Source organism: Ovis aries, chromosome 2, assembly GCF_016772045.2.
Source record: "Ovis aries strain OAR_USU_Benz2616 breed Rambouillet chromosome 2, ARS-UI_Ramb_v3.0, whole genome shotgun sequence".
Classification (NCBI taxonomy): Eukaryota; Metazoa; Chordata; class Mammalia; order Artiodactyla; family Bovidae; genus Ovis; species Ovis aries.
The window spans coordinates 233882266-233895326 of NC_056055.1; the positions used below are offsets into that span (position 1 = coordinate 233882266).

At 48.2% G+C, this 13061-nt stretch overlaps 1 protein-coding gene across 7 annotated transcripts in view; it reads left to right on the forward strand.

Annotated features, from left to right (window-relative positions):
* DIS3L2 (DIS3 like 3'-5' exoribonuclease 2) overlaps window positions 1-13061 on the forward strand; it is a 357732-nt gene that overhangs the window by 270654 nt on the left and 74017 nt on the right. For all 7 annotated transcript variants that reach the window (XM_060410516.1, XM_042244406.1, XM_042244405.1 and 4 more), the window contains one exon: window positions 1617-1850. In XM_060410516.1, coding sequence (XP_060266499.1) covers window positions 1617-1850 — 234 coding nt within the window. The remainder of the gene's footprint in view (window positions 1-1616; window positions 1851-13061) is intronic.

Genomic DNA, 13061 nt, shown 5'->3' on the forward strand with positions numbered 1-13061 from the left:
AAGGGGCAGTGGGTCCAGTGAGGAAGAAGAGGCAGCTCAGACTGAGCTCACCCTTGTTAGTGGCTAGCAAGTTTTGATCAGGAGTGGGGGACCTCAGGTTTTGCCAAGTTACAGTGAATATGTTTTAAGACTCCTTGGGATTCAAAATGGCCCCTGGTCAGGGACCAGCACTACAGAACAGGGTTTAGAGGGAGCCACTGAGCTGTTTAGACGCAGGATATATGGATCGGGGTGGCAGAGTATCTAGGAACCTCGTGGAACTTACTGCAAAAGTTTGTCCATAAATACTTAAAGGGAGAGGGCCTGGAGCTGTCACTAGCTTTTTAAAGTAGTTCTTGACTCACCAGTTCACATGAAAATGGATGCCCAGTCAGGGTGATCCAAGTCTCCCCACCCTCTGTGCAGTGGTGACCCCTGGTACATATGTAGGGCTTTCCTGTGTCTTCTAGGAAAAGGGGACAAAAACCCCAAGAGGCCAGATACCCTCTGACCCAGATGTCTGAGGGAGTGTGTGAGAAAAGAGCAGTGGAACTGAATGAAAAGGGACATTTCCCCAAGCTAAAGACAGACTGTCCAGCAAAATGTTGACACACGGAAGGAGGAGGATTGACCGACTGGGTTTGGAATGAGTCGTAGAAAAGGAAACAAGCTGAGTCTCCAGGGGAAATCTTTGCGACCACAAGAATGAAGAGGTTGTGGCCCCGTCATCCTAGAGGAGGTTGGAGCAGCTCCACGAGTGGGAAGTTTTCAGGAAAGATGGCTATGACGGAGGGACAAGCATGGGCTGACCTTGAAAGGGGCTCTTCTGGGGACCTGCACACACTGCTTCCCCCAGGACTGCTGGACAGTTTAATTGCCCCTACAATTTCTTCTGCATTCAGTGCATGCGCGTGTGTGCGCAGACGCACACACACACATACACACAGTCCCTGGAATTGCCTCTACAATTTCTCCTGCGTTCAGCGCATACACATACACATCTCCTGAGAACCAAAGTCGGGACCCGCTTGCCACAGCAGAAGAGTCATCAGCATAATATTTTGAGTTGCTTGTATTTTGAGATGAGAGTAGTTTTAAAAATAATTCAGAAAGTATATTTTGAGGGTTTTTTTTTTAAGAACATTAAAGTCTGATATTCCAGATCAAGACTCTTCATAATAAGGCTCTTTGCACTAAACCAATGAAAAACATGAGTGGTTTCTATTGTTCACTTCCCCGTGCTTAATGGCTGCCATTATAAAGAGTAGTGGTTCTTCCTTCAAAGGTAAGGAGAGGGTGTCAGAGGGGTCTCTAGCTCTTCAGGTAGAAGCTGTGTGCCCTCGAATTTTCATGGTATGGACAGCTGTGGGCTGGGCCCTCCCTGTTCCCCACTGGGGAACACCTAGTAACCCTTCAGACAGGTGTTTTCAGGAAGCCTTGTCTCTGGAGTTGGGACCGAAATGGTTTAGCTGGTAAAGGGGGAAGGGGTGGGGGGTGCTCAGATTAAAAAAAAAGCCGGTGCTCGTCCCTCCTCATTTCCTCAGTCTCTGTAGAATGTGTACAGATGAATGGTTGCGTGAAAGAAAAAACTGAAGGAAAAAAAAATTCTCTCCCTCACAATCCGTCCATCTCTGCAGATCCTCGCTGAATGGTTTGGCCGGACCATCATCCGCTCCTGCACCAAACTGAGCTACGAGCACGCGCAGAGCATGATTGAAAGCCCGACCAGGAGAATCCCGGAGAGGGAGCTGCCTGCCATCTCCCCCGAGCACACGTGTGACGAGGTGCACCGGGCTGTCTTGAACCTCCACGGAATCGCGAAGGAGTTACGCAGACAGCGGTTTGCGGACGGCGCACTGCGTCTGGATCAGGTCAGTGGCTTCCTCTTTTCAACGCCGCCCGCAGACCTGACTTCCGCCAAAGCCCAGTGTGTGCGAGAATTAGCATGGCAGCCCTGGGGCTGGTCCCTCTGTCCTTTCCTCAGTCTCTGCCCTCAAACAGTGGCGTCTGAGGCAGGCGGGAACCGCTTCCCTCGCGACTCTGCAGATACCTGGGGCCTCATGACGTGAGCCCGCTGGTCTTGTGGCAGAAGCCTCTTCCCTCAGCTCAACTCTGGCATTCCCTGGAGTCTGCCCACCCTCCTATTTATTTCTCTTTCCACAATCCCTCCCTGAATGAACCCCTGTATTCTTATTTTAACTTCTTCGTGTCCAACTCTCTGTGACCCCATGGGCTTTAGTCCAGCAGGCTCCTCTGTCCATGGATAAGAATAGCCAGTCTCTTCGCCCGGGGGTGGGGGGAGGGGGCGGGGTCTTCCCAACCCAGGGATTGAACCAGGGTCTTTTGCATCTCCTGGCTTGGAGATGGATTCTTAACCTCTGAGCCACCAGCGAAGCTTATTTCTTATTTGAGCTATCAGATGCTGAAGACACCAACATTAATTTCTCTATCCCTGCCCGCCTTCCCCAGGCCCTACATCTGCCACCCGAAACTCCTCACCTGGCGCTCCCTGTCCCTTCCGCCTGACACAGTGACCATCACCCCAGTGAGCTGCACACGTGGACTGTGTTCCCTTCCCTCGGCTCTCCAGGGGAGCTGTGTGTTTCAATGCCGCCTTTACCCCCATCCTGGCTATGCCGGTTGTACATGTTATAATTACTCACTGTAACGGAATATTAGGTACACTGATCAAGTAAGAACATTTTAAAAAGCTGCTGTTCCTGTGAAAACTAAGTTAAATTGTTTGCAAACACTTGATGAAGATGAATCTTCAGAAATTCTGCTGTTTGGGTGTGATGACTATAAAAAGGAGGGGGGAAATCATAAAATTCAGGAGGAACTTTGTACTCAGATTGCATTATAGATATCTAAGCTCTCTCTTTTAATGAAACAAAATGATAAATTATAGGCAATGAAGTATACATAGTTTATCAGAAAAAAGTATGTAAAAATCTAATTAGCATACTCTTTTGTAAAAGTGAGGGTGAAGGGAAGTGAAGTCGCTCAGTTGTGTCAACTCTTTGCGACCCCATGGACCGTAGCCTACCAGGCTCCTCTGTCCATGGGATTTTCCAGGCAAGAGTACTGGAGTGGGTTACCATTTCCTTCTCCAGAGGCTCTTCCTGACCTAGGGATCAAACCTAGGTCTCCTGCATTGTAGGCAGATGCTTTACCGTCTGAACCACCAGGGAAATCCTAAAAGTGAGTGTATATGCATTTATATAAATTTGTTGTTATTGTTCAGTCACTTAGTCATGTCCGACTCTTTGTGATCCCATGGACTGCTGCACACCAGGCTTCCCTGTCCATCTCCATCTCCCGGAGCTTGCTCAAATTCATGTCCATTGAGTCAGTGATGCCATCCAACCATCTCATCCTCCATCGTCCCCTTCTCCTCCTGCTTTCAATCTTCCCCAGCATTAGGGCTTTTTCCAATGAACTGGCTTTTTGAATCAGGTGGCCAGAGTATTGAAGCTTCAGTTTCAGCATCAGTCCTTCCAGTGAATATTCAGGATTGATTTCCTTTAGGATTGACTGGTTTGATCTCCTTTCTGTCCAAGGGACTCTCAAGCATATTCTCCAGCACCACAGTTCAAAAGCATTATATAAATTTAAGTTAAACAAATGTTTAGTTAAGTATGATTCCCCTCTTCATCCAGCTTCTGGAAAAGCTAACCCACCATCACATCAAGCACATCAAGTGAGAGAGTTCCATTACACCATTTTAGAGACCCTTCCCCATCAGATCGTTATAAAATTGGATTGAATTAAATATGTTAAGTACTCTAAATACTGTAAAAGACCATCAGTGATCTCAGCTTGCATTAGGAGGTGTCAATGTAGAAGAATGATCACAGTTTCAGATTGTTACTGATCTGTTGGCATGTTTTAGAGTGAGAATTTTATTGCTGAAAATAACTTTTTTTCAATTATTTTTATTGGAGAATAGTTGATTTACAGTGTTGTGTTAGGTTCTGCTGTTCAGCAAAGTGAATCAATTATACACGTACATATATCCACTCTTTTAGATTCTGTTCTCATATTGTCATTACAGAGTATTGAGTAGAATTTCCTGTGCTATACAGTAGGTCCTTATTAGTTATCTATTTCATATATAATAGTGTGTATATGTCAATCCCAATGAAAATAATTTGAGATACTTGTATTCCATCAGCCCTCTCAACTTGTAGATTAGAAGCTGAAGTCCTCAAGGGTTAATTGAGTTTCTTATATGCAAGCAATCCAGATAGCCAACTCTTCATTCACTTCTCTTCCATTTACACCATGCTGACTTGAGAAAGAGAGGTTTCCCTTCCAAGAGAGAATGAAACCCTGAAGTCCTAATTAGGTTCCAGTTAATTAAGGTTTGAAAATAATGGAATTGCACCCTTGGGGCTGATTCCTTGGTTCCAGCTCAGTGGGTAAAGAACCCACCTGCCAGCGCAGGAGAGGCAGGTTCGATCCCTGGGTCGGGAAGATCCCCTGGAGGGGGAAATGGCAACCCACTCCAGTATTCTTGCTGGGACAATCCCATGGTCAGAGGAGTCTGGTGGGCTACAGTCCATAAGGTTACAAAGAGTAGGATGCAGCTAGACTTATGGCACACCAGAAAACAAGTTTGTGGACCACAGCTCTGGAAGAAGGGGCACGTTGGTCTCCTGCAGCAGGTTCCTGGCAAGATCGTTGATAAATCAACCAGACAGCCCATCCAGCAGTCCCTGCGTTTGTTCCCCTTTGCCTGCTGCCTGCATCTGCCCTCATAAAAATCCATTTTTCCCAGTGCCTTTGGCACAGACTGCTGTTTGGAGTTGCTCTCTCATGCTTTGTGTGCCCCAGTTCACTGTGTCCACATTTTTGGTGGCAGGTCTAAAAAAAATACGTCCTTCTGCCCTCCTGTAAGAGGAGACAACATCTGTGCTGCATGCCCTTGAATGCAGAAGAAATCTGCTAAGCCAGAAATTTCCCCTTTCCAAGACGTGAGTTTACCCTGATGATTTCCAGAATGAGTGAGGTGGAGGACACCAGCATGGGGCCTGTTTGTTGAGTCAAGGGGAGACTGGTTCGGCAGTCACAGTAACTACCAAACAAAGCAACTTGATCACCGGGTGACTGCAGGCAGCAGCTTATTCCAGAGCTGCCTGGCCCACGTCTGAGATAATGTATTCCCCGAGCTACAGGCCACCTGGGCTGGCTCTTGTCCCCTGGGACCATCTGCCTGCAGTCCTGTGCACTTACCCAGTGTACGCTCAAGTGTTAGCAAGTTCTGTGTGAACTGTGGTGTGAAACACACCAGGAAGCACTGCCTTTGGGTCAGGTTGCTGAGAAGTCCTAGCTCAGGGAAGTGACATACCTTTGTTTCTCTGCCCCAAAGGTCAGGTCAGGTGCTGAGCGCGTTCTATTTGCTTTTTGGTTGGTTGAGTTGAAAACTATCCCCTTTTCTGCTGCCATGTTAAATCTAGAATTTAACACAGATACTTGTATTCATTTATGACAAGTTGCTAAGTCGTGTCCGACTCTTTGTGACCCATACACTGGAGCCCGTCAGGAACTTTCCAGAACGTTCCACTGTCCGTGGAACTTTCCAGGCAAGAATACGGGAATGGATAGCCATTTCCTTCTCCAGGGGATCTTCCTGATGCAGGGATCAAACTCGCATCTCCTCCATTAGCAGGCAGATTCTTTACCACTGAGCCACCAGGGAACACACACCACTCTCGTTTCTTAAAAAATGTGCAGTCTTGGTGGCCTGCTCCCTCCTAGGGGTGAAAGTGACCCTGCCTGACTCCAATGTGATAGGATGACAAGGCCTCAGCTCCTTTTGGAGTTGTGGCCTGAGCCATTTCCTTCAGAAAGGTCAGCAAGGGAGGATGGTGGGGTGCCTAATAGAGCCCCTAAACAAAGACATCTTAGGGAGTACTGACTGTTTTCAGGAAACTACAGCTTTCTGGTGCTTTTCCTCCAGCCTGCCCATCCTCAGTCAGGTGAGAGTGCTTAGAGGCCACCCTGTGTGAGGGCTTCTAGAGAAGCAAGCATGACTGTGGGAGGGAGACAGCACCGCGTCTGGAGTCCCTGAAGGCGGGCAGGGCATGTGAACAGCTCCTGCTGAGCCGCTGACTTTCTGGGTTTAGAGAAAGTTGTAGTGAAGAAAGTTTGATGTTTCCATCTTCTTAACTTTGGAGGCAAATTCCTCCAAACTAATAGAACCTTTAGTAAATTCTCAGCTGCATCTTATATGGATCCCATACAGCTCAGTTTTGAAGCCCAAACTTAAAGCAGTTTCTTTGAGTGGACTTGATTATAAAGATCAACTTGGTGGGAACAGTTTTTAAATGCCTTGGGACCCAGGCTGCCATAGAAGGTATCATGGATGACCTTGACCCTGCCCAGCCTTTAAGGCAGGCTCTGCAGACTTCCAGTAGGGAACCAGTTTAGGGAAAGAGCAAGTTAGCCAAGACAGCATGGTCAGACTCTCTTGCCTCACAGCCTCTTGCTCTTGCCCCAAGTTTTGTAAATAATGGTTACGTCACAGCTGAGATCGCTTATAGCACTGCACATGTGTGTCACGAGGTACTCGCTTGGCCACTGGCTACTTTTGTTATGTAAGCATATATAAGCTCCACCTGGAAAGCCCTTGTGAATAGGTTTGGTTATGTTCTGGCTGCTGCATCAGCCAGGAGAAAATAAACGTGTCTGCAGTTCCTACAGCTCCTTAAGTCTTCTTCCAGCCTCTTAGCTCATGCCTTGCCTACCTTGGGTTCAGCAAACAGCGCACACAGTGAGATACAGCACGGCAACAAGATAAAAACTCTTGTTGTCTTTCAGTCACTCAGTCGTGTCCGACTCTGCAGCCCCACGGACTGGCAGCACACCAGGCTTCCCTTTCTGCACTCTCTCCTGAAGTTTCCTCAAGTTCATGTCTATTGAGTCATTGATGCTATCTAACCATCTCATCCTCTGTCACCCCCTTCTCCTTCTGCCCTCAATCTTTCCCAGCATCAGGATCTTTTCCAATGAATTGGCTTTTCACATCAGGTGGCCAAAGTATTGGAGCTTCAGCATCGGTCCTGATTTAGGCTTTGTGGGCCATCTGGTCTCTGTCTCAGCTACTCAGCCCTGCTGCCATGGTGTGAAAACAGCCAGGGACAAACAGACAGATGAGCACAGCTGTGTTCCAATACAGCTAGAAGAACACTAAGAACTTTGGATTTCATATAATTTTCATGTCAAAAAATTGTATTCTTCCTTTGATTGTTTCTGAATCATTTAAAAATGTAAAAACCATTCCTAGCTCATGAGCCATGCAGAAAGTAGGTGGTAGGCCAGAGTTGACCTGTGGTCCATCATATGCTGAGCCCTGCCTAAATGAGATCCAGCTCTCTCCTCAGTCAGCTTTCAGCAGCACGTCAGCACTGCACTGGGAAACTGGGCTGGGTCCTAAAGAGCGCTTGTGCTCAGTTACCTCTCGGGATGGTTTCATGCAATTAAGCAAATTACTCCTTTGATTAGCACCATGCTTGGCAGGTCCAGTTGGAGGCCTAAAGGAATGGATCTGTTTAGCCCCAGTCCCCTTACTCTGTTTTCAGTCGGGTAGCTTTCATTAGCCTGAAGCAGAAAGAGCAGTGATTCTTAATTTCCCACCTCTGCAAGCTCAGCAGCCTCTTCACCGTCAGATCTCACCCCACCCACCCCGCCTTCCTGAGCCCACGTGCAGAGACGCTGGCTCTGCCTTCTGGTAGGGTGTGCCGAAGTCATGACTGTCAGAGCGAAGCGCGACTCTGAGGAAGCTCAGTGGCGTTTCTTCCCCAACCCTACCCCTGCTGCTCTATACAGCAGTGTATTTTGTTGAATTATGCATTTAAAACTATCGTTAAGCATGTTTCTGTTCCTCCTCTGTAATGTTGTTCGTAAGAAATGAGCATTCCAGCTCTCTGTTGTTTAATTTTTGTACAGTATGATAATTGGTGCCAGATAAGGAGGATGGAAAATTCAAAGACGCCTGCCCCTTGGAAGGAAATCTATGACAAACCTAGACAGTATATTAAAAAGCAGAGACATTACATTGCCAACAAAGGTCCATCTAGTCAAAGCTATGGTTTTTCCAGTGGTCATGTACGGGTGTGAGAGTTGGACCGTAGAGAAAGCTGAGCGCCAAAGAATTGATGCTTTTGAACTGTGGTGCTGAAGAAGACTCTTGAGAGTCCCCTGGACAATAAGGAGATCAAATCAGTCAGCCCTAAAGGAAATCAGCCCTGAGTATTCACTGGAAGAACTGATGCAGAAGCTTTGATACTTTGGCCACCTGATGCAAAGTGCCCACTTATTGGAAAATACCCTGATGCTGGGAAAGATTGAAGACAGAAGGAGGAGGAGGCAGCAGAGGATGAGATGGTTAGAGGCATCACTGACTCAATGGAAATGAATAAAAGCCAACTGCGGGAGATAGTGGAGGCTAGGGGAACCTGGCGTGCTATAGCCCATGGGATCTTGAAGAGTCACGCACGACGTAGCAGCTGAGCAACAACAAGGAGTATGGACATAACCATCCTGTCTGGCTCTTCCTGTCTTGTCCCTTATGTCCTCACTTACACACAAGAGACAGCTGTTGATCTGGCAGCTGGATGTGTTGGGAGACTTGGTCTGTATTTTCTTAGTCACAGGGTCCTCTATTCAGCCTGTCTTCAGAAAATGTTTACTAAGTACAGAAAGCAGGTATGTGGTAGGTGCTGGAAATGAACAGTCCCCGTTCTCAAGTTTACCATGCAGTGCAGGAACCAGCAGACCACACGGTAAATGCACAGTGCAGAGCTGTCCCAGGGTGCGTGAGACCGCACGGGGGAGGGTGGGCCCCATCTCGGGTTCAGGGACAACATGCAGGGATGGTGCGTATTACAAGACTTTAAAAAGCTTGAGGGACTAGCCAGGCTCTGAACACAAGGGGGGGTGCGTTTCAGGCAAACTGCTATTGCAGGCATGGAAGAGGTGGGAGATGGCGCCTTTGGACAGCGTCTGATTGTTACAGATCGTGGAGTGTGATGAGAGAGGACAGCTAGGGGAGAGGGCAGGGGCCAGGCTCGAATTCTGCAGGAGCGGGCATGGGAGCCACGGGACCATTTCAGACGCAGAAGGGACATGAACGGAACTGTGTTTTAGTAAGAGCTTACTGGCTGCCTCATGGAGAGTAGACTGAAAGAGAAGAAATAAAAAAAAGAAAGCTTATGTTTCAGGAGAGAGATGATGAGGGCCAAACCTGAGACTGAGAATGTGGGGAGGTAGAAAATTACAGATCGAGAGAGGAAGGAAGATTGGCAAGCCTTGACAAATTGGCAAGCCTTGTCCTAATTAGATGTGGAAGGAAGGGGTGCGGGTGCTGAGGGAGGAGAGGTGTTTTGTTTCGTTTTTTGTCTCTGCTGCATCTTCTTTGCTATCCAGGCTCTTCTCTAGTTGCGGCGAGAGCCGGGGCTTCTTTTCTATCAGAGCACAGGCTCTAGGGCATGTGGGCTCAGCAGTTGTGTGGCTCCCAGGCTCCAGAGCACAGGCTCAGTAGTTGAGGTGCACAGGCTTAGCTGCTCTGAGGCACGTGGAATCTTCCCAGACCAGGGATTGAACCTGTGTCTCCTGCACTGGCAGGCAGATTCTTTACTACTGAGCCACCAGGGAAGTCCAAGGGAGGAGAGTTGAATCAGGGACTCAGGCTTCAGGTTCGGGCACGTGCATTGACGCAGTACTACGACTGACGAGGAAGTACCTTAGATTAGGAGAGCTGAGAAGTACCTAAGTACCTTCGGAGAGGAGAGTTGAGTTTGAGGGGCCACCTGGAGACAGAACAGGTTGAGATGTGGAATAAGCTTGTGGGCATAGAGGTCTGGAGGTCGGTCGGCTGGGCTCACCTAGAGGTAGCCATTTGGGAGCCATGTCATCTCTGCCACCATAAGAATCGCTACCCTTCTCTTTCGGGTAGTGATAAACAGCACAGGAGGCTTCTACTAGAAGTTCAGGGTTCTGGTTGAATGTGGACAAGCCGTGGAGATCTTTCTAGAACCAGGGAGGCTTGAAGAGTATTTGTCACTCTGTCAGATTTCCCCCTCTTTTTTCCATTTACCAGCTTCATGATAGTCGTATAAGCAGGATTTTCATTTCCATGTGTGCATCTCATTTATAAGTAAATCCACAGCCCAGGGTCTGTGCTCTCTTGAGAGGCTCCGGGAGTGAGGCTGGGGAGGGAATAGCCTCGGGTGCCAGCTCTCAGGGGGCATGGGGCACAGGACTTCCCAGTCAGAGGGTGTTGAAGTCCTTCCTTTGAGGGAGAGAGTGACTTAGTGATCACACTTTAATTTCATGTGGAATCAGGCAAAACAGTCCACATTTATGCATCCCAAGGCATGGACGAGACTTGAAAACTTGACCTGGTTGTGTATAAACAACATTAATTACACCCACTTGTGTGAGCTGATCACTGTGTCTTGTTAGCATACACATAAAAACTAACGCATATCATTAAGTGTTGGAGTAGGTCTGCTGAGCAGCTTGTTATTATAACCCTAAACTTTCATGTGCTCACCCTCCCTTTAGGCATGTCACATAGTCATTTACTCATAATTTTCAAAAATTAGAAGGAATGCAGGGAGTAGTATTCTGGAAGTTGTTAAAAATACAGACTCAGACATGATTTCCAGCCCTCACTGGACAGATGTTTCTTGGGCTCCTAGTGTTACAACCACCGCTTCTAGTCCTACAAAGGAGCCTGAGGGCTGTGGAAGACAAACTTTCTTCTACCCTAGAGGTGCTTAGTGAATTTGTGAAGAGCTGAATTTGTGAAGAGCTCTGCACTTACAAGAAACTTCAGCAAGAAAAGCAAGGGCATAGTAAATTGACTTCCCTGGTAGCTCAGTTGGTAAAGAATCTGCCTGCAATGCAGGAGAACCCAGTTCGATTCCTGGGTTGGGAAGATCCGCTGGAGAGGGGATAGGCTACCCACTCCAGTATTCTTGGGCTTCCCTGGTGGTTCAGCTGGTAAAGGATCTGCCTGCAATGCGGGGTAACCTGGTTCGATTCCTGGGTTGGGGAGGAAGTAAAAGACCCTGGGCTGTGGATTTACTTTCCCAGTTGGAAAGGCTACCCACTCCAGTATTCTGGCCTAGAGAATTCCATGGACTGTATCATCCATGGGGTCACAAAGAGTTGGACACGACTAAGCAACTTTCACTTTCTATGTGCTTATGAGAAACTTCAGTCAGATAAAAGCAAGGGCATAGTAAGCTGACACAGGGCTAAAGGAATACCCAGCCTGATGGTTCTTAGGTAGATGGAGTTAGTGAAAGCAGGCTGCTTGGGAAGGGCAGTCCAGAATCACAAGGTGATCAGAGTGAAAGGCATGCTTGGTGAAGAAGAGCTGAGGGCCAGCCAGTGCCCACTCCATCGAGATTCAAGGGATGTGTTCCATCACACTCCTCTCCCATCTGAGTTCTGAACCCACTGAGAAATAGACACACAAGTCAGACTGAGATCAAAATCTCCCATCTATTACTGGTGAAGTTTGGATTAGAGAAAGGCAGCCTGAGCCAGTTCAGGCATTTGGAACAGCTCAGAAGTTAATGCTGTAAAAGGAAACTCTGATGGGGCAACTCAAGGGAGGAGGGGTGTGTGCTCTGCAGATAGGGCGCTGGGCACCAAGTGCTAGAATGGCCTTCGCAGCTCGGCGCCCTCCAGTGAACACTGGTAAGTAGCTGATGCTTCAGCTCTTGGTCAGAATAGCCAGGATGCATCCTCAGCAAAGGCTGAAGACTGGTATTTATATAACTTCAGAAAGTGAACGTGGCTCCCACTTGACCTCTGGAAGCTTGCCCTCCAGCTCTTTCTGCTTGCCCGTTATCCAGGCTCATCTCTTACAGAAGGGAGGACCTCCACCCCTATAGACCTGTCTTAAGTTTTCAGGGAGCTGAAGACTGAAACTCTAAATCCTGCTGCAGAGAAGCTTGCCTTGGCCAGCCCCTCCTGCCTTCCCACTTAGGGCTCCCAGAGCATCTTATTTATACCCAACACCTGTCTGGATCACGTTTTCACATTGCTTTCACGTTTTCACGTTTTCCATTCACTTCCCTGTCTCCTTTTCTGAAACTATGAGTTCCCTCGGGCTAAGGACAGCATCTGTTCATCTTTATGTCTCTAGCCGCTGCCCAGTGCTTGTTTTTAAGGGTGTTTCAAGGTCTTTAAGCATCTCTCTACACACTGGTATTTTTGAAAAAAAAAAAAAAAAAAAAAAACGATGGTAGTTGTGATCTGGGAGAGGGACTAGCTCTGGAAGAGAGGTGTGCTTATGTAAGAGAAGCAAACACACGTTATGAATCAGAGGCTTCCTCCTCTTCTGAATAAAAGGCTTGGGTGTTTGACTGCTTGCCAGGGCATACAGGGTTTAGGACAGGGTGTAATGAGGCCTTTCTCATGGAGGAGCTGCCTGGACAGGTGTGAGGAGCCGGGAAGCTTTAGCACCCCAGGGGGTTGGCAGTGCTTCTAAGGCTTCCTGAGCACTTCTGTGTGCACCTCTGCATCCTCAGCCTTCTGTGCCCTTGGGGAGCCTGGCAGAGCAGCTCTCAGGGGAAGGCACAGAGGCCCCCAGTGTGCCAGTCTGGAGATGGAGATGCTCAGGCTTGTCCGCAACCTGATTTGCCAGCCTAGAAAGGTGGGCCAGGCACCCATTCCCTCCCGCCCGCACCTGCCTCTTGAAAAGCATCCTTCCCGGGTGAGCTAATACCAGCTGTCATCCCCCACCTCGCTGGTGAGATGGAAATGATTCTTACCCTATGGTGGGATCCCCAGCCTAACACTTCCTCTGTGAATTCTGATAAGAGCCTGGTTTCGCTTTTAATGGAAATGATTTCCACAAGACAGGGGTTGTGTTAGTTGCTGCTGGGCTTTCTGAGAAGAGAAGATAACTCACATCACAGCTGGGGTTGAGAGTGTGCCTGGATGATTCAAACCTAAGTCCCTAGCATCTCCAGGGGGCAGTGAAGTGAGATAGTGGGCTCTCACCCCAACCAGATGATACATGAGAAGCTTCTGGGGGTCGAGCAGGGCGGTGGCTGATT